This window comes from Primulina huaijiensis, chromosome 6 (assembly GCF_012295235.1).
Source record: "Primulina huaijiensis isolate GDHJ02 chromosome 6, ASM1229523v2, whole genome shotgun sequence".
Taxonomy (NCBI): Eukaryota; Viridiplantae; Streptophyta; class Magnoliopsida; order Lamiales; family Gesneriaceae; genus Primulina; species Primulina huaijiensis.
This window is the reverse complement of record NC_133311.1, coordinates 14827041-14849196: the sequence shown is the minus strand read 5'-3', so window position 1 is coordinate 14849196 and position 22156 is coordinate 14827041. Positions and strand designations below refer to the sequence as shown.

Genomic DNA, 22156 nt, shown 5'->3' with positions numbered 1-22156 from the left:
AAACTAAAAAAAAAAAGAAGGTAAGGGACTTAGACATAGTCTTGACCATATAATGAATCGAAATCACATAGAAATAAATATGCAGAATAAATATTGCAATTTTACTAGAAAGAAATCATGTATCACTTACACGTTCTTGTCCAAGCTTGACGCTGAATGATTTAAAACCATGCATTTCGTCTCCTTCAACATCGGGTATGTCCTGTAATTTTTTTTTTTTGAAAAAAATTAATTTGGGGTTAATTTTTTTTTTTATCATGTGATTTTAAGCATTTTTATATATAATTTTCAAATTAAAAGGTAATATACGATTAATTTAGTTGTGTTCTCATTACATACATTTTTTTAATATATTATCCAGTGGAATGTTTATACTTTAGACTATTATATTTCATTAGGGACTTTCTATTAATTAATTTACAATATTTCATATTATTTAGGAAATATATAGATTTTTTCCAATTTTTTTACATGTATATTAATATTTACAAAAATACAAGTTTTGTTTGACCTAATATATTGTATGTAATAATATAAGTAAGAAGTAATTACCTTGAACAAGGAAATAACGCTAACAAATAGGAACATGAAACAAGCTGCAAATATAACTGCCCTTGAAAACACCAATGGTTCACCAAGAACGTATATCTGCACATATGAAGAAACCTTAGAAGATTTAAATAACGAATTAATCATGCGCGCACACACACATTTTTATATAGTTGAAGTGTGCAATGTTATATTTTTGTAATCTTTTCAAAAAAAAATTAAACGAGATGGGATGATCACTTTTTATCGGCACATGTGAAATAGCTAGTTTTGTTATATCAAGTTCCCCCTATAAAAAATTCAGAAAAACTCTTGTGAGACAGTCTCAAGGGTAAATATTGTGAGACAGATTTTTTATTTGGATCACCAATGAAAAAATACTACCTTTTATGTCAAAAGCATAACATTTTATTGTAAATATGAGCAGGATTGTCCCGTATCACGAATAAAGATCCGTGAGACCGTCTCACATGAGACATAATCTAAAAAATTATATCTTAATTAAAAATTTTCCTCTCAGATATTACTTTCAAATCTGGCTTATATCAATACTCTAAAAAAAAGATAGAGAAAAAAAAGACTCGTTGCAATAATATTAAATTTTGACTATTTTAATGACCAAAATAAAAATGTTAATTAGAGGATGATTTTGTAAATCTCTTTTAATCTTATGTGTTAAAAGTGTAATTTATAGATTCTAAAAATAATTTCAATACGACATGATGTATATCGATTGATCCAATTCCCTCAAATAAATGGGACTTCATATTGGAACTCATACGATGTCTCCAAAAATTAAAACATAAAAATAAAAGTAACAGTTTTACTACTGACTATATATTTTTTTAAAAAAATCATCAATCAGAAAATAGAATGGAGTTATTTGGAACAGTAGAGAACTAAATCAACTTTGTCATGCAGACAAAAAAAAGACCGATTCTTAAGAACCCGACGAGCCCTTTCCCCTTGAATCAGACAAACAAAGAAGGGAATCATGCCAGGTTCTTACGTCTACAACTCAATTCATCCGATTAGTACATGGATGAACCTAATTCGGAATATAAACCATTAAAGAATTATACCTATTAAACCAACCACAATAATACTAGTTACAATACCTTTTATCCAAAGAAAAATCCTTCCAGTAGTATTGACCATTTATTATCAATTGATCGATCATAATAAAGTATACATTTTTTATCTTGCGATTTAGTCGTAAAGTTTGTAAAATACCTGTATATGAATAAAGTAAGCGAATTGAATCACTAGAGCCCGAGATATTACAATGGTTGTTGCTGCAAGAAATGGATCTCGTTTCCACCTCATAAAAGGCAACTACAAGAAGCAAAAGTAGATAGTTCAATTTTATAGGAAATAAAATCGGGTTATCGGGTCTCCAATGAGGGTTGATCCCACCCGACCCAAATGCATTCAAATATTACATTCGAATGTTTTGGAGGGAGTAGTTTTCCATGTCACGATTTCCTATCTTTCCTTTGTTTTGGATAGTGATTAATTTAAAAAGTTATCAAAATAAGCAAAGGGTTGGCCGAGACATTATAAACAAAAAGGTGGCGAGACTTACTTCCATATATATATATATATTTTTTTAGCAAACACAAACATTTGTCACCATTGTAAAAGCATTTGGATTGTGCAAATCGATTCTTTTCTATTCATGATTGGCATCGGACCATTGTGAAGCATTACTATATATCATCAGAAGGAAGGTTAGTAAATCATCAACTACAAAAAGATCTTAAATCGAATCGTGTTTATTCGTTTATCATATGCGATTCGTGTTACTTTTCTGTCAAATTCAATATTGGATACAAAACAACTAATCCGGTTTCAAAATCATCGAATCCAACACGAAGACAGATAATCAATTAACCTGATAGCTAGGATGAACCGTCGTGGAACGAAAAATGAAATCGGATAATTGTATATACTAAATTCAATACATAAAAGATGTAGATAGATTTGTGTCACCTCTATGGAGTATAAACTTCCAAATAAAAGCAAGCAAAGGAGAGCAGCCATTAGGGCCGGTGATCCAGATATCATTCCCAAGGCAAGACTCTGAAAATAGATATTATAATCTCAAAGTTAATTATCTCATGTATTTTTTTTAAACTTGTTGCACAATTAATTATTTAATTTTCAATTTTATGAAAATAACAATTTAGTTACCTTTATAAGAGATATAGCCACGACTCCAACCCCCAACTTCATTGATATTACTCCAGAAGCTAAAGGAAGATAGGGTTTGTTCACCTGAAAACAAGAAGTGATAAATTTTTACATAAAGTATATATGCTCAAAATTAATCAAATTTTGCATTTCATATAATAAAAATAATAACAATTTATTTATATTTCGGGTTCATTTAACTGGGATATATATAATGGCGAAATCAACAAAAATAAATAAATAAAATTGATGGGTTAACATAATTTTGAAGAGAATTAAGCATCCTTATTTTCTTTGGTCGATATTGAGAGACGTCTAGAGAAAATATTTGATGTAGACAGTGAAACCTATTATGAAATTCCATAAAAATCACTCGCTACTTCATTTTCATACGCAAGTTTATGTATGTTTAAAAATAAATATGTTTGTTATATGAAAGTTTTTATTTTATTTTAAAATTAGGGTTGTGTTAAATATATCCTTTTTTAAATAAGCATGTGGATGCCAAACACATCAAATAAGTCCATGGTATGGATTTAACACATTTATCAGGGAAAATTGCGATTTTAGCCCGTTATATATTCAAATTGTAGTCTTAGTTTTGTATGTTTATTTTTTTGGCAATTTTGGTCGGAAAAACCCCACTTACCGGAGTTTGATGATTTGACGTGGGAGCTTTGATTACAAGGCATAAAAATTGGGGATATTTCAAATGTTGTTGAGAAATGTCGATTTGGGAAGATGATGCTCTTGAATCCCTTTGAACAGTTGCTTGAAGGATCCCCAATTTTTATACCATAGGAAATATTCGACGCAAAATCATCAAACTCCGGAGAGCAGGGTTTTCCGACCAAAATTGCCAAATAATTTAAACATACAAGACTAAGACTTAAATTTGACTATATAGCGGACTAAAATTTCAATAGGGGTATGATTGTGTGTGATCTTATAATATTTAAAAACAAGTCACCAGGATATTATAAAGTTTTAATGTAATTTCATTTATATTATGCCAATCTATTATTTAAAAACTCTTAAAAATTATATATANGTGAAGTTTAGTGATTACCTTGTCTATTTCAACATCATATATTTGGTTAAGTCCAACCACAAATATATTCATAAAAAAGGTTGGAACAATTGCCTGCAAATGGATCAAACAAGAAACTTCATGAACCTGGCAAGATATGTATACAGTATTGCTCTTTGGCATTTATGAATAATAATTACATAAATAAGTTATTCTTAAATTTAAATATTTTAAAGAAGACAGGAAAAATTGCAAGAATGATCATCGTTTTTCGTCGATGTACTGACGTAACACCCATAATCGTTTTTCGTCGATGTACTGATGTAACACTCATAAATCGCTAAAATTGTGTTTGATATTGTTGATGTATTTGGTGTCAATGGACTAAAATTAAAATTTTACTATTCACATCGAAACTCTGAAAGACAAAACAAAACAACTTACTGAACTATTTTCCGTAAGGAAGAAATACATACACACAAGCTCGCGTAAAAGATGAAATGGAAGAGATAATAGAAAGATTTATAACCTTGAACACTTCCAAAAGAAAAACAGGTGACACTTGAGTCCACGAATTCAAGGCCAGAGTGGAAACTGATGTTATGCCCAGAATCTGCGATTTATGTCGTCAACAAGTAGCTCTAACTGATATTGATCAAATCAAAACAACTTTCAAATCTGATCCATAATTATTTCTCTAGAAATAATTATAAGTTTCATCCCTTAAAAAATATAGCAAGCCACCCCTCGTTGCTTGAAATTTCGAATCTAGCTAGCTGACACCTTCGTAGCGGTTTAAAAAAATGTTACTCACCGTTCCGAGTATGGTATGTGGACGTGAAAACTGATAGAGACCATACAACAAGCTACTTTCACTCCTTAAGCTCTTCACATGTACAATGCCATCATCTTTTTCCGGATGCGTTATGAGTACGTCGTGTCTGGGCTTATTGCTGATCCTCTGCCGATGTTGCGGCTGAGGCTCCCCATAGTTACGGCCAAATCTGCCGATGCTTATATCATCTGCCGAAGTATTTGCGGGCATCGTATGGCTTGCAGGATTCCTTAGTTTTCCAATACTGATTGTCACATTAGAAGTTCTAATATATAGACGTTTAAGTGTGATCCTACCAACATTAACAAAGGCCCTTTCGGTCAAATGGGAAATCTAGTTATTTATTTTTATGTTATAGATAGAGTTTGTAATACATATATAAATAATTATTGTGAAATATATTCCATCTTGCCTATTGTTTTCACCATAATAGTTATGGTGATTGTTTTAATGTTTATTTTAATATTTCTATTTATTTTTGCCGCATCTATGACCTAACCCTAGTTATTTTATTTTATTTTTTATTTTAAAATTATCGTTTCTTCGATTTCTTGCTTCTAAAAATGCGTAAAACCAAAAGTTTGACAAAATTGGTAGAAAAATACTACCCGAATAACTCCGATCGCAATATTATTGGGCTAAACTTCTTTGTTGGATTATATATTTTAATTTACCTGCCCTACGAAATAATGGAGGGTTTAATTTGGCTAGCCAGGATTTAAGGGGAATTTAAAGAGTCTAGTCATGTAGCCCACACGATAGGTTATATATATATATATATATTTAATATATATAATATATTTATTTCTATAGGTTTATCTATTTACATTACAAACAGTGACTTAACTACAAACAGTCACATATACTTTATATATCATACCATCTTTGAATCAACATAATGAAACCACATTCGACGCACTGCGAACATCGTTGCAAATTCACTAACGTCTTTTGCTATTTCTCACTCAACTTCTTTTGTTTGGAAGCCCGACGATTTTTAATATTGGTTTGTAAATCTTGTAATTAATGATATTTTTCAATCTCAATAATATTACAAGTTTTGCGGTTAAAAGAAAAAAAAAACTAGTGGGTTGTGTATTCATTTATAGGCTTGAGTATTTATCTTGACGAATTATTGGAAAATTAAATAGAAGTGGGAAATAATCGAAATTAGGTTGTGTGGTGATGTGTAAGAACTCAAGTTTATAAATATAAATTAAATATATCGTTATAAGAAATAAAAATAAAACTACTCAACTTATTCTAGTACAATTATAAATCATCAAGTAAATTAATTATTTGCTTATGTTATAAATTGATGGGTTAACTCTAATTACAGTGAATAAAAATATCTATATAAGAGACACTACAATTAAATCTCAATATTAACGATTTGAATAATTGATTAATCATTTTTTTGTGATAACATACAATGATATCAGCATAAATTAAAATTTTAAAAATTACATCCAACTTTTGAAACTATAAATAAGTTATATTTTCAAGCATATTCATTTATTTAATCAAAATTTTATACATGTATTTCTAAAAAAATTAAATACTAAAATATAATATAACACTTTGTTAGAGAACAGTAATAAATTAGAATTTAATATAATCAAATTTAATTTTTTGTATTATTATTGTTATTAGTGAGAGAAGAAATAAAGAAATTTTAAAAATTACAAAATAAAGAGACTAGTGATGTAACACAGATGATATCTTGTCCCTTGATTTTTTATCAATAATTTTTTAAAAATAAAGCTTAGTTCCCTTGCCTCGAAGTTTTGGTTCTGCCGTAAAACCCAAGATTTTGCAATCGTGATAATATTTTTGTACTTTAAGTGTGCTAGAATTATTCTGTCACGCCCCGAGACCGGGGTTAGTCGACACCGGCGTTGTTTTACAACCACACAATTGAAAACAACAAACCTCGTAGTACAGTATAAACAAAAAACCAGTTTATTACTCATAATCAATCATAAGATTGTCTTTACAATGTAGATTCTGAAAACGATAAAAATATGCGGAAGCATTTACAACTTACTAAACGAAAAGTAAAATAAACTTCTTGATTCATCTTATTATCGGCCCCAAAATTGGTCTTGTTCATATTCCTCGATTTCCTCTTCTGACTTATCTGGGGAGGGTAGAGGAAGGGGATGAGTATTTTGAGAAATACTCAGCAAGTGGGGGCCGTTCGAGACATATAACAACATATACATATACTTGAATTCAAATTTTACATAGCAAATCATAACTTGAATCATAACGGATATTCATACTTCATAATTATAACATATCATACTCGTATAACATACTCGTTTAGCATATTCATATAGCACTGAAAGTCATCTCATTTCCATTGTTTCCTGATATCAGTCTCCTATATGTTAATCTTCTAAGGAGTGATGCCATGTCTAATATGTTAATCCTCTATTGAGTAAGGCCGTACAACGGTTACCATCCCATCGTATAAGGGTCATAGTTCGGAAATCCTTTCCCATATCTAATCGAATCCTAACAGTGCTTTGAACATATAATTTTACAAATCTTGAAGAAAATATATCATGAACAAAGAATTATGCTCGAACGAACTTTCAAAAACGAAATAATTCATACGCAACATATTTTAAAACAAGCCCACTTCAAAGAACAAGTGTGGCAAACAAAAACTCAATTGCGAAAGAATATATACATAACAAAAGTCCACTTACGAAGGACAAGTGTGCAAATTATAATATAGCAAAAACCCACTTACCTTAGACTTGGAATAAAACGTGAAGAATTCGAAAATCATAGAAGAATCATGCAACCGACACTTTGAAAACGCAGTAGCACCATCGCTCGAAAAATCAGTTGTCTTAAAAAATTCATTTTGCCTTGTTGAACCGTTGGATCGGGCTTCAAATTTCACAGTACGTTCATAAGTACGTCAACTAAATTATGAACGGTGGAGATCGGGTTTGGAAGTATTTTTGACCTGTTTATGGACGAAAAACCGTAGGTATGCTGTTTCCGAATAAAATCTGAGCAGTTTTCTTGCGAGGGCTATAAACCAAAAACTGACCGTTGGATTTGGCTGAAATTTGGATATGTTATTCAAAACATATGGAAGTATATTTTGAACAGTGGAGATCGGATTCCGAGTACTCAAGCGAGATAAAAGAATTTTTGAACTTGAACAGAACTTTGATGACTACAGCAGAATTTTGGAGATAAATTTCGAAAATTTGGAGCAAAAACTCGAAAATTGAGGTGTAAATTATGAATGACAGCTTCTCTTATTTATAGGAATGATGTGAAAATCCTACCATAATTCGATTGATATTCTTTCCAAAATTCGGAGATGCTCCTTCCATAAATTTCGAGATACTTCTTCCTTAAATATTGAGATGCTTCCTTGTTGAGATAAGTTGCCTTGATTGTAATATTTTCTTCCAACTAGGTGGATATCCAGCTTTAATTTACTGTGTATCTTGCATTGGATTTTGATTTTCATGTATTATTTATATTTTCGAATTTATTATAACTCGAAAAAAATTCTTATACATGTCTATATTAATTAATTACGTGCCCAAAAATTTGGGTTCTCACATATTCAATCTTTGGGTATCTATCTCATTATTTTATCTAAGATGTAACATTTGCAAGTTTATCTAAAGTTGTGTGGATAATTATATCATGTACAATATTTTTGGAGCTCGAAATTTAAGATAATATTGTGTATATATTTTGAACTTGGAATAAATAAATAGATCATGATTTAAGAAATTAAATAAGAAATTTTTGGATATAAACTAGTAAATTTTGAAATACAAATTTAAAGTTGAAAAGATTACACCAGATAGAGATCTAAGATTTGAGATGATATTGATGTACCTGGATAAAGATCAAGCAAGAGGATAATATGATCCCTAAATTTCGAAATCTTGGAGTATTTAATGTAGGATTTTGGAAATAGTAGAGATAGAGAAAAATCTATACGATAAAAAAGAATACAGGCATGGAAAATTTAAAAGTTTGCCTACAAGATTTTAGGAAAAATCAAAAGTCCTATTTTTGGGAAAAATTACCATTAAGTTCGAAATTACTAAAGAACATTTTTTGGGATTTAAGAGCGAATATTTAATTATACTGGAAAATAAAAGATCTACCGAATATTAAAAATTAGACACAAAATTCGAAATTTTGCAGGCTTGGACAGAAGAATATTTCGAAAATATATCCAAGAAATGAATATATAGATTTCGAAATTATCTAATATCATAGATAAAGAATGATAATTATCCTAAATTTAAAATCTGATTCAAAAGTTCAAACGCGAGGATAATACACGATCAGGATAGCAGCCACCCCTATATAAATAAGAGAATGTCCCATTCAGAATTTACACTGAAATTTTCGAGAGTCCTCTCCAATTTTCGAAATTTCCTCCCAAAAATTCTGCACGAGTTATCAAAATTCTGTCCAAGTTCAGAAATTCGTTTCTCTCGCTCAGGTACTCGAAATCCAATCTCACCGTTCAGAATATGCTGCCATATGTTTCGAATAACATATCCAAATTTCGGCCAGATCTAACGGTTAGTTTTTCGTTTATAGCCTTCACAAGAAAAATGCTCATATTTTAGGCGAGAACAGCATACCTACGGTTTTTCATCCATAAACAGGTTAAAACGATTTCCAAACCCGATCTCACCGTTCATAATTTATTTGACATACTTTTGAACGTACTGTAAAAGTTTAAGCCCGATCAACGGTTCAATAAGGCGTAAATAATTTGTCAAGACGGCTGATTTTTCGGGCGATGTGCTGCTTTGTTTTCGAAGTGTCAGTTGCATGATTCTTATATGATTTTCGAATTCTTCATTTTTTCTTCCAGGTGTAAGGTAAGTGGGCATGTTTTAAAGATTTAATTTCGGTTATATGCATTTTCGTTTTTGAAAATTGAATCGAGTACAAATTCTTCTTCTACCCCCTTTTGGTTACGATTGTTGCATGATGTATTTGTTGGTACTGTGATGATTCAAATTGATATGGGAGGAAATCTCAAATATGATATGATCCTTACGCAGTGGGGATGTAACCGCTATATGACCTCGCTCCCTTAGAGAAGTAAAAATTAAGGACTGATATCAGTAAATCATAGAAAGTAGAGGAATCTCAGTGCCTGGTCAATGGTATGCATATGGTATGAGTCATTTATGCATTATACGTGTTTCAAATTTTTATCCATTTTGTTATGTTGTGCTTGAACGACCTCCACTTGCTGAGTGACAACCATATTACCCATCTGATGCGAACGCGGGTGGTCAAGCTCCAAGGAAAGCATGGGATCCTTTAGAGTTGCAGGAGGGATCAATCACGAAAGGACGACTAAAGAAATTCAAAGAGGCACTACAAAGAGTAATGAGCAAGAAAGAAGGGCTTACGAGCAAGGTGCAAAGTCCCGAAGGGTTCGTGATGCATGGGAGTACGTTTGGTGGCGAAAAGAACATTATTCAAGCAATAATTGAGGAAGATCCCCGAATATCGTTATGTTGCAAAGAATGAAGATTACAGAGTGTACACGGACCCCACCCCAGACCTGTACCCGGGGTCCGTGTCAATTGTCTTTCAAAGAATGAGAAATCCAGTGCCTACACGGACCCCACCCCGGACCTGTACACGGGGTCCGTGTCCATTACATCCAAGGACGAGAAATACAGTGCCTACAATGACCCCACTCTGGACCTCTACACGGGGTCCGTGTCCTATGATATCTGTGAAGATTTGAGCGCAGATTTTGTTTACAAAATTATCTTTTTGATATCTTTTGATTTGATATGTATATTTCGACGAAATTTTACACACTTTTTGATATTATTATTGATTGAATATCAAATTTTTTGAGTTTTCTCTCAAAAAACTTTTTTCAAGGCTTAGCTTTGTTCTTTAAATCAAACTTATCAATGATTTATTCTTGTGGCGTTTGTCGATTGATTTCCTACGGATTGTTAGGGACAAGTTCTTTGAAGGTTCGTCTGATTCTCAATTGTTTTAATCGTGAATATTTGTTGCTAAGTTTCATTGCTTAGAGGTGAATATCACAAAATCATACTTGATTCAAAAGATTGGGACAACACACGAATCCTTAAACGTTATCGAATTGAGGGCGCGATTCTTAATTAATCGTATTTGCTTTTCTTCGTACAAGGATTCACATCATTTGGTATCAGAGCTTTAGGTTCATTGAATTCAAGTAAGTCTATCTTGTTCTTAAATTTTCAGATCTGCAATTATCCTTTCATTTGTTTGTCAGATCTGTGTCGTTCAATCGTTCTTCGTCTTTTTCATGAATCTCTGATTCTCGAAATTTAGTAATTTGTTTGTTCTGAAATTTTGGTGATATTTTTTTTTTGGGATTTTCGAGTTTTACTATGCTTACCAAAAAAAAAATACAAAAAATCCAAAAATTCACCAATATTTATTTTTGGTATTTTGTTCTAGTCCTTTTAGTGAGTCATATTCAATAGTCTTTCACAGTCAAAAAAAAAATCTTCAAATTTTTTGTCTACGCAGTCCAAGTGAGTGGATCACATTTGTTCACGAGTTGAACTTGATTGTTTGATATATACAAATACGAAGCTTGAGCACACTTTCGAGGGAACTAGCAAATTCGAGTGAAAAACACTTGAGTGCGAGCGTTATTTCTTTGGAGTGACTGGTGAGTATTTGTTATGAGCAAAAAAAAAAAAAGAGGAGAGACGAGAGAATTTTCTTTGGAGTGATCGTGAGCATTTGGGTGAGGAATATCTTTTGTTTTTTACTAACGTTTTCTTGCAAGTACAAATCTGAAAGTAAAATGGAGAGGGAGGTATGAAATAGTTCGAACCAATGTTTATTTAAGGTTCAAATGGAGGCGTTGTTTGGGCATTTCACTAGGATGATGAGGGTTGAGTTGGAGCCATTACATGAGAGGATGAGTAGGCTTGAAGTTAGTACTAGTGGAGATAAATCTAAGCCTAAAGATTTGGGTAGAGGAGAAGAAGAGGAAGAATATGATTTGGGGGGAGAAGAGGAGAGCCTAAATGAGAATTGGGGTAGGAATGGACGAGGTAGAGGACTTGGGAGAGGAAGAAGAGAAGCCATACGGGGTAGATACAATGACGGAAATAGGGAGGATGGTAATATGGGTAGTATTAAGATGAAAATTCCATCATTCCATGAAAAATCTGACCCGGAGGCATACTTAGAATGGGAAAAGAGGGTAGAGTTTGTGTGTGAATGTCACCACTACTCCGAACAAAAGAAGGTTAGGTTGGCGGTGGTTGAATTTCTAGACTACGCTCTCATTTGGTGGGATCAACTAGTGACCACTAGGAGGAGGTATAATGAGAGACCCATTGAAACTTGGGAAGAGATGAAGAGGGTCATGAGGAAGAGGTTTGTGCCCAATCACTATCATAAGGAGATGTTTAAGAGGCTACAAACTTTGAGGCAAGGAGTGAAGAGTGTTGAGGAATGAGGACTACTATAAAGAGATGGAAGTAGTCATGATTAGGGCAAACATGGAGAAAGATAGTGAGGTGACAATGGCACGTTATCTTTGTGGTTTGAACAGGGAGATTCAAGATCAAGTGGAGCTTAGGCACTACTTGGATCTAGACGAGATGGTGCAAATGGCCATAAAAGTGGAGCAACAACTCAAGAGGCGAGGAGTTGCCCCACCAACCAAACTGGGGGTTCGTCATCTTCTTGGCGACCAAATGTGGCAAAACGTGATGAAAGTAAGTTGGTGACCAAGCCCAAGATTGAGACCAAGCAAGAGACGCCTAAACAAAGAGTGCAAGGTAAATCTGAAACTCCTCTTAATCGTTCTAGGGATATTAAATGTTTCAGGTGTCAAAGGATGGGTCATATTGCTAGCAAATGTCCTAATAAGAGGGTGATGATCTTGAATGGCTATGGTGAGTATGAATCACAAAGTGAAGGTGATGACGAGGGTAATGATGATGAGATGCCTGCGTTAGAGGATCCTGATGAGGGTTGTAGGTGAAGCACTAGTGACTAGGCGTATCATGAGTGCCCAAGTCAAGGAGGAGGAGGAGACTAACCAAAGAGAGAACGTATTCCATACTATGTGTTTTGTGAATCAAAAGGTTTGCAATTTAATCATAGATGGGGAAAGTTTTACTAATATGGCTAGTATTGAGATGGTGGATAAATTGGGTTTACCTACATTAAAGCATCCTCAACCATATAGGCTTCAATGGTTGAATGATTGTGCGGAAGTGAAGGTGAACAAACAAGTGTTGGTGTCTTTTTCGATTGGGAAGTATAGTGATGAGGTCTTGTGTGATGTGGTGCCAATGCATGCTTGTCATATCTTGTTGGGTAGGCCGTGGCAATACGATAGGCGAGTGACGCATGATGGGTTTAGTAATAAATATTCATTTGTTCTCAAAAAAGAACCTATTGTTTTACTATCTTTGTCCCCAAAGCAAGTGTTGGAGGACCAATTGAAAAAAAAGAAGAGAGATGAGGCCGAAAAAAAGAGTGAACAAAAAAGTGTGATGGCTTTTGAAAATAAAAATGAGATGGCTGAAAAAAAGAGTGATAAAAAAAGTGAGATAGCCATACAAAACAAAAAAGAGAGAAAAGAAAGTGAGAGGAAAGAAAATGAGAGGAAAGAGGCAAAGAAAAAAACATATATGGCCCAAAAGAGTGAGTTGAAGAAAATTTTGCACACACATGAACCACTTGTGTTGATTCTTTACAAGGAGATCCTCCTTAATACAAGTGATATAGCCGGGTCCCTTCCGAGCATTGTTGTTTCACTTTTACAGGAGTTTGATGATATATTTCCGGAGGGGCTACCTCAAGGACTACCACCATTGAGGGGGATTGAGCACCAAATTGATTTTGTACCCGGGAGTGTATTGCCAAATCGTCCGGCTTATAGGAGCAATCCGGAGGAGACTAAGGAGCTTCAACGGCAGGTAAGTGAGTTGTTAGATAGAGATTTTGTGCATGAGTCCATGTCTCCTTGTGCTGTACCTGTTTTATTAGTTCCTAAGAAAGATGGCTCATGGCGTATGTGCGTAGATTGTAGGGCAATCAATAACATAACCATTAAGTATAGGCATCTCATACCTAGACTAGATGATATGTTAGATGAATTGCATGGTGCCTGTATTTTTAGCAAGATTGATTTGAAAAGTGGTTATCACCAAATTAGGATGAGAGAATGTAATGAGTGGAAAATTGCATTTAAGACCAAATACGGGTTATATGAGTGGATGGTAATGCCATTTGGCTTAACTAATGCTCCTAGCACCTTTATGAGATTAATGAATCATGTTTTGCGTGCACACATAGGAAAGTTTGTTGTGGTTTATTTTGATGATATCCTAGTGTATAGCAAAAACTTGGATGAGCATGTTAATCACTTGAGGTCTAAGGAGTTTGTGATTCATACGGATCATGAGTCTCTAAAGCACCTTAAGGGTCAATAGAAGATGAACAAGCAGCATGCCAAGTGGGTGGCATTCATTGAGACATTCCCATACATAATCAAGTACAAACAAGGTAAGGAAAATGTAGTGGCCGACGCACTATCACGGAGGTACGTACTAATCTCTACCTTGGAGTCTAAAATTTTGGGGTTTGAGCATGTTAAAGAGTTATATGTGCTAGATGAGGATTTTAAGAACATGTTTGAAACTTGTATGCATGGTCCACATGAAAAATTCTATTTGCATCATGGCTTCTTGTTTAGAGAAGATAGGTTGTGCATCCCTAAATCATCCATTCGTGAATTTCTTGTTAGGGAAGCACATGGGGGTGGTTTGATGGGGCAGTTTGGTGTGGCTAAAACTTTAAGTGCATTGCATGAACATTTCTATTGGCCACATATGAAACGTGATGTTGAACGTGTTTGTGAAAAGTGCATAACATGTAGACAAGCTAAGTCTAGGACGCAACCACATGGATTGTACACACCACTTCCTGTCCCTAGTGAACCTTGTGTTGATATTTCTATGGACTTTGTTTTGGGGTTGCCTAGGACTAAGAAGGGGAGGGATTCAATATTTGTTGTTGTTGATAGATTTTTTAAAATGGCACATTTCATTGCCTGCCATAAAACTGATGATGCTTCTAACATTGCGATTTGTTATTTAGAGAAGTCGTTAGGTTGCATGATATGCCTAGGACTATTGTTTCTGATCGTGATGTTAAATTATTGAGTTACTTTTGGAAAACATTGTGGGCTAAAATTGGCACAAAATTATTGTTTTCTACCACGCGTCATCCTCAGACGGATGGACAAACTGAAGTGGTTAACAGAACTTTAGGAACACTTTTGCGAGCTATTCTTAAAAAGAACTTAAAGAATTGAGAAGATTGTTTGCCATTTGTTGAGTTTACTTATAATCGTTGCATGCATTCTACTACTAGTTATTCGCCATTTGAGATTGTGTATGATTTTAATCCTTTAACTCCGTTGGATTTGATGTCTTTACCCGTGAGTGAAAGGTTAAATATGGATGGCAAGAAGAAGGCTGAATTTGTTAGGAGTTTGCATGAAAAGGTCAAGGTCAATATTGAGAAGAAGAATGAACAGTACACAAAGCAAGCCAACAAGGGAAAGAAGAAAGTGGTATTTGAGAAGGGTGATTGGGTGTGGCTACACTTGAGGAAGGAAATGTTTCCTGAGAAGCGACGTTCAAAGCTACTACCGAGAGGTGATGGACCATTTCAAGTCCTCGAAAGGGTCAATGACAACGTCGACAAACTTGATCTGCCAGATGAGTATAACATCAGTTCTACTTTTAATGTTAGTGATCTTTCTTTATTTGATGTTGGTGATCAACAAGATTTGAGGACAAATCCTTTTCAAGAAGGGGAGGATGATGCGAACGCGGGTGGTCAAGCTCCAAGGAAAGCATGGGATCCTTTAGAGTTGTCGGAGGGACCAATCACGAGAGGACGACTAGAGAAATTCAAAGAGGCACTACAAGGAGTAATGAGCAAGAAAGAAGGGCTTACGAGCAAGGTGCAAAGTCCTAAAGGGTTCGTGATGCATGGGAGTACGTTTGGGGGCGAAAAGAACATTATTCAAGAAATAATTGAGGAAGATCTCCGAATATCGTTACGTTGCAAAGAATGAAGATTACAGAGTGTACACGGACCCCACCCCGGACCTGTACCCGGGGTCCGTGTCAATTGTCTTTCAAAGAATGAGAAATCCAGTGCCTACACGGACCCCACCCTGGACCTGTACACGGGGTCCGTGTCCATTACACCCAAGGACGAGAAATACAGTGCCTACAAGGACCCCACTCCAGACCTCTACACGTGGTCCGTGTCCTATGATATCTGTGAAGATTGGGCGCAGATTTTGTTTACAAAATTATCTTTTTGATATCTTTTGATTTGATGTGTATATTTGGACGAAATTTTACACACTTTTTGAGATTATTATTGATTGAATATCAAATTTTTTAAGTTTTCTCTCAAAAAACGTTTTTCAAGGCTTAGCTTTGTTCTTCAAATCAAACTTATCAAGGATTTATTCTTGTGGCGTTTGTCGATTGATTTCCTACGGATTGTCAGGGACAAGTTCTTTGAAGGTTCGTCTGATTCTCAATATTTTTAATCGTGAATATTTGTTGCTAAGTTTCATAGCTTAGAGGTGAATATCACAAAATCATACTTGATTCAAAAGATCGAGACAACACACGAATCCTTAAACGTTATCGAATTGAGGGCACGATTGCTAATTAATCGTGTTTGCTTTTATTCGTACGAGGATTCACATCACCATCCCTTACTCTACCTTCCCAGATAAATCAGAAGAAGAAATAGAGAAAGAAGAATTAGACACCATTTTTGGGGCTGATAATGGACGCATGAAGAATTTTAATTAAGAATATATTCTATTGAGTTTTTAATTCAAGTTATAAACGATTCCGCAGATTTTTATCGTTTTCAAAGTTACTATTATACAAGACGATTCTTGTAGTGCTTATCGGATTTTTATGGAATTGGATTAAGGAAACAATTAGCATTGACTTATATTGTTGGGATTGTACCTATCTGAGTTCTGACTTAAGATGAAATATTTGATTTGGGAAAATAAATTATTTATAGAAAAAAAACTAATATGTGAAAATCTGATATAAGAATTATAGTAAGTTTTGAATATTCCAATATATAAGTTGATTTTTGGGCAATAGTTAACTGCGTGAATATTAATTTGGGTTCTTAAGAATGCTAAACGTTAACTTTAAATATATATGATTTTGGAATATTTGGTTTAAAATGAAGTTGGGGGACAATATTTTAAGGTTAAGAAATTTATATTATTTTGAGATAACTCGTAGATTACGACCTTATGTGAATAAAATAAGCTATGAGATATTGTTGGATATTGAGGAAAATATAGCTTAATAAGTTTTGACTTTTGTTACGGTACAAAGAATGATTCAAGGAGAAAGACATTCAATAAAAATAGTTTGTGTTGGAGCTCTCTAATATCATTGTCTTGTTGAAAGTAAGATTTAGCACAAGAATTAATTGAGGATTAATTTCATTCGTACAAGGTTGAATAAGATTTTATTTTATGACGATTGAGTTATAATTTTTGGGATTTAAATCAATAGGCTATATATTGATACTGAGTTAAGTTCCAAGATTTTATATGAGTTTTAAGTTTAGAGATAGTAATCGTGATAATTTCAAGATAGAATAAAATCAGTATCTATTAGCATATATTCAGTGCCGATTTGATTCAAAGCACTTCGGTAGATTTCGATGTCATCATATGGATGGATTGTGTAAGGTCCAAAATTAAGACGACGTAATCCAACTGCATGCAAATCTAGGAAATATGAAAAATAGTTAATTAAATGATTTAATAGTTTAATTGATTATGTGACATGTTTATATGGTGTTTTAGTAGTTTTTCTACTTACATGCATAAAAATGTATTTTTATGGGTTATTCAAGTTAGGATCGAGGACCGGAGACCGATGGTTGAAAAATAGAAAATATTTTTATTAAACAATTATTTTTAATTATTTAAAATATGAGTGATGCTTTTTCTTAATTTTGAAAATAAGGAGTTTTGAGGTGATTTTATACGCCGGGATGTAAACTTTATCGGTGTTGGTTCAACAGAAATACGAACGTTTTTGCAACCCGGCTAAAAAATTCGCAAATTTATTTAAAAAAAATTATTTTTAAAATTTTAATTAAGCACTAATGGGCCTAATTAACCTACCTAATGGGCCTAAGCTTAATTAATAACTTAATTAAGTATTTAATATTCAAAACCCCACCCCATAATTCATTATATTCCACGCCCCACCCTAGCACACACAAACTCAAACTCTATTCTCTCTATATCACACGGCACACACATAAGTTGAAGGGAAAAACATCGATTTCTTCATAGCTTTTCAAGCCAAGGTCCTTCTCATCGTCGTTCTTCAATCGTCAACGAATAATCGTGCGTTAAATACGCAAAGACACGCCATACATCTCTTTTTTCTCATCGATCACATCTTATTACTGTTTTGATTAAATTTTTCATGAAAAACATGATCCCCTTTGAATTATTTTCATTTTTACTACATGCTATGCCAATAACTTGTGTTTTTATGTCCAAAACGCAATATGTACCTTTCACGAAGGGGGCTGCCATGGGATAGGATGTTAAGGGACAAGTTTACACAAGTGTTAGAGTACTAGAACACGCACACAAATGCTGCACACCAAAAACGATCAAGTTGAAAGCATATTCTGTCAAGGTGTAGGAAGGGCACAGTTTTGAGGGCTTGATGGCCTAGCTTGGGTTCGGTTGGGACCAGGGCCGGGCTAAGACCATGTATGAGTCAGGGGTGGAGTCCTAGCCACGCTAGGACTCGAACACCAGGGGCTGGGAGGAGTCCTAGCCAACTAGGACTCCCATCCGAAAGGCACAAGGTGAATCGCACAGGGTTCCGCGGCTTGTGCAGGGTAGATGGCTCGGCCTGGGGACTTCGGGCTGGGCTAAGGTGAGTCCTTAGGGTCCTAGGAAGGTGCACGAGAGGCTGGTTCAGGGTCTGGTTGGGTGGGCTAGGCCCTAGCAACAAAAACGTAGAGTCCATGCTAAGGTGGGAGTCTCGGCCATGCCAGAGCTGTAGTTGGGGCTTCGGTCTCTGTGGCTGGGGTCGAGTCCGCTGGTTCCAAGGGTCAAGGAGGGTTTCTAGAGGGGCTGGTTAGGGTTCGGTCCGGCATGGTTCGGGTGTGGCTCGAGAAAATCGGAACATGGATCGAGGTTAAAACTTATGGGTCAAGTTAGGGTTTTCCTTTGTTAAATAAGTCGAAACATGGCTCACGGGGGTCGAGTCGTGGTTCACGAGGGCTAAAATAATATAAAAGGTCTAAGTTTTGAATTTAGGAATTTTATATTAAAGTTTGAAATTTTTCGGGATTTAAAACGCTTTCAAAACGACTAATTATGAATTAATTTAAAAGCCTAGTATTTAAGCTAAATAAAATTTTGAGAAATTTGATTTAAGCTTAAATAATTATTTGGGACATGTTAGAGTCAATGAAATTAAGAAAAAGTCAAAGTCGAGGAATTTTACGTCTAGGGGTAAAACGGTAATTTTACACTCAAAAATTAGTAAACGTCATGGCAGTGCTCTGAATGCTGTTTTATGTGTTGAAACGATTATTTTTTTAATGTTACGGATTTTTATGATTTTAAGATGGACAAATAAAAGATATGGTGCATCTTGGTTTCAAAAGAAAAATGATATTTTATGCATGATTTTTGTAAAGTGATGATAATATGAAACATTGGAGGAGGTGAAGTAATTGTGACTATGACGATGTTATAATGATATGATTGGGGATGTCATGAGGGGAGAAGGCCCCAGAGGGAGCCCATTTACGGGAGAAGGTCCCAGAGAGAGCCCATTTATGAAAAAAAGCCCCAGAGGGAGCCAGTCTATGGGAGAAGGCCCCCGAGGGAGCCTCGACGATCTTATTTCTATATGAGGATATGATATGCCAAGGCTCAGTTGACGGGTGAGAGTGTTGCTGATGTCCCCGCCGCCCAGGACTGTGGTTTTACGATAGATGGATCCATCGACCTTATGATGATACGGAAGTCACAATTAACGATTCAAATTCAATAAAAAAAATGTTTATGCTTATGATGAAATGATTTATGATATGAAATGATAAAAAGAAAAAGGCTATGATTACGCTTGTTCATGAAATGTTATTTTACGTAAAAATATCTTTCACGGTTGCATGTGATTTTATACGTATTACTTGTTATCAAGATTATGGTGTGTTGAGTCTTTAGACTCATTAGGTGTGATGGATGCAGGTGATTATGATGTTAATGTTACTGGAGGTCTTGATGGTTGGCCTGACTGGACTGAAGGTGCACATAACCCGAGGACTATCGCTTCTACTTTTCCGCACTTATGATTTTTGTCTATGATTTACGTTAAAGATTTTAAGACTATTTATTTATACTTTTGAGTGGTTTTGAGAGGATGATACCGTTAGAAATATTTGAAAAGATTATTTTTAGGTTTGGTAAAATGTTAGACGATATTACGATTTGACTACTTCCTTTGATTTTTCAAATGCTAGTTGGTTGTTTTATTTTAAAAATAGTGCAAAAATATTTTATATATTTGTGAGTGTTTCGGCCGATTCCTAGAAGGTAAAAAAAAAAATTCTAGTAGTTTTAAGCAAAACAAGTAGCAGACATTTCAAATTGGTTATCTAAGAGCAGTGCAATAGCAGATTGCCGGAGTAAGAATTTCAAACTCCAAACCGTGAGCCAAGAAGAAAGTAGGTACCATGGAAATGCCAAGAGACATAAATACATTATTTCTGCTTCTCAGACTTGGAAATCCATAAAATCGGGAAAGAATTTACCTAGCAATGGTGAACAAAGTGCAGGAAGAAATTGAGCTCAAGTTGGAAGATACCCCAATAATGCGGGAATTCTCGGACGTTTTTTCGTAAGAATTAACTGGGATAGTCTCGGATCACGAGGTTGAGTTCGAAATCTATCTAGTTCTCGGTCTTTCACCAATTCCAAAGCATCATACCGAATGACGTCAGCTGAATTCTTGATGCTAAAAGAACAACTCCAAGAGTTGATAGACAAAAAGCAGAGCTCTGGTCCTACTAGTAAATAAGAAAGATGGAAGTATGAGATTGTGTATAGAAGAAAGATGGAAATATGAGATTGCGTATAGATTATAGAGAACTCAATAAGATCACAATCGAGAATAAATATCTTCTTCCAATGATAGACGATCTTTTGGATCAACTTGAAGAAGCTACAATATTTTCCTAGCTCGACCTTTGAAGAGGCTACTACCAATTGAAGGTCAGGGCTGAAGATATTCCCAAAACAGCTTCTCGGAAAAGGTACATGCATTATGAGTTCACAGTAATGCATTTTGGCTTGACGAATGTGTCGGCAACCTTCATTGATCTAATGAACAGTGGTTCAAGTCATTCATGGACAAATTTTTTAGCGGTGTTCATTGAGGAGATCCTCATTTACTCACCAAGTGAAGAAGAACACAAGGAACATCTCCGTTTCACTCTTCATAGGCTAATGGAGAGAGAATTGTATTCCAGTTCAATAAAGATGAGTTTCGGCTACATAACATCACTTTCTTAGGTCACATAATATGTGAGGCATGAGTATTTGCGAATCCTAAGAAAGTAGAAGCAATCATAGGCTGACTAAGATCAAAGACAATGACAGAAATTTAGAGTTTCTTAGGATTGACGAGCTATTATCGGAGATTTGTCCAAGATCTTCTCTCAATAGTAATACAGTTTACAAAACTCACAAAATAACACTAAATTCAATTGGAGCAAATAATGTGAGAAAAGTTTTGAAACCTTAAAGATGAAACTTGCAACCACAATGGTGGTAGTGCTGCCTGATGAGGGCAAGGGTTTTTTTTTTCCAATTGCAGAGATGCGAAAAAAAAAGGTCTAAGATATGTGCTCATGCAAGAAAGAAAAGTAATTTCCTTTGCATCAAGGCAATTGAAACTGTATAAGCAAAACTACCCAACCCGTGACCTTGAGTTAGCCGCAGTAGTTTTTGCATTAATGAATATGAGGCATTACCTTTACGACGCCAAGTGTGAGATCTTCACTGACCATCAGAGTCTCGAGTATTTGTTCACGCGGAAAGAATTGAACATGAGGCAGAGATGATGGATTGAATTAGTTTGACGTAACAATAAGCTACCTTCCAGGCAAGGCGAATGAGGTAGCTGACGCTTTAAGTCGGAAAAATATGGGTAAGACGATTCTAGCCTAACTATCAGCTCACTGTGCTTTGAGAAATCTTAATCAAAACCAGTTTCATGGTCTTGATGGGAAATTAAGATTTAGCATGAGAAAAAGAAAAGAAAATTTGAGATTAGAGTTTATGTGAAATGATCAATTGGAATTTTAATTGTTATATTTTTAGATAATACTTTTGAGGTTTACTTTAGGTTGACCATATTGGGTTATAG

General features: G+C 34.6%; 2 protein-coding genes across 2 annotated transcripts in view; both read right to left on the bottom strand.

The window, feature by feature from the left end:
• The window catches only part of LOC140979654 (homogentisate geranylgeranyltransferase-like), a 34938-nt gene that overhangs the window by 1201 nt on the left and 11581 nt on the right, over window positions 1–22156 (bottom strand). The gene's annotated exons all lie outside the window — the stretch shown is intronic.
• LOC140978896 (homogentisate phytyltransferase 1, chloroplastic-like) lies at window positions 116–4838 on the bottom strand. The gene is made up of 8 exons (XM_073444135.1): window positions 4587–4838; window positions 4302–4385; window positions 3812–3886; window positions 2743–2826; window positions 2542–2631; window positions 1783–1884; window positions 553–648; window positions 116–202 (listed from the first exon to the last, which is right to left on the bottom strand). The coding sequence occupies exons 1-8, from the start codon at window positions 4815–4817 to the stop codon at window positions 116–118; spliced, it is 849 nt and encodes a 282-aa protein (XP_073300236.1). The 5' UTR covers window positions 4818–4838.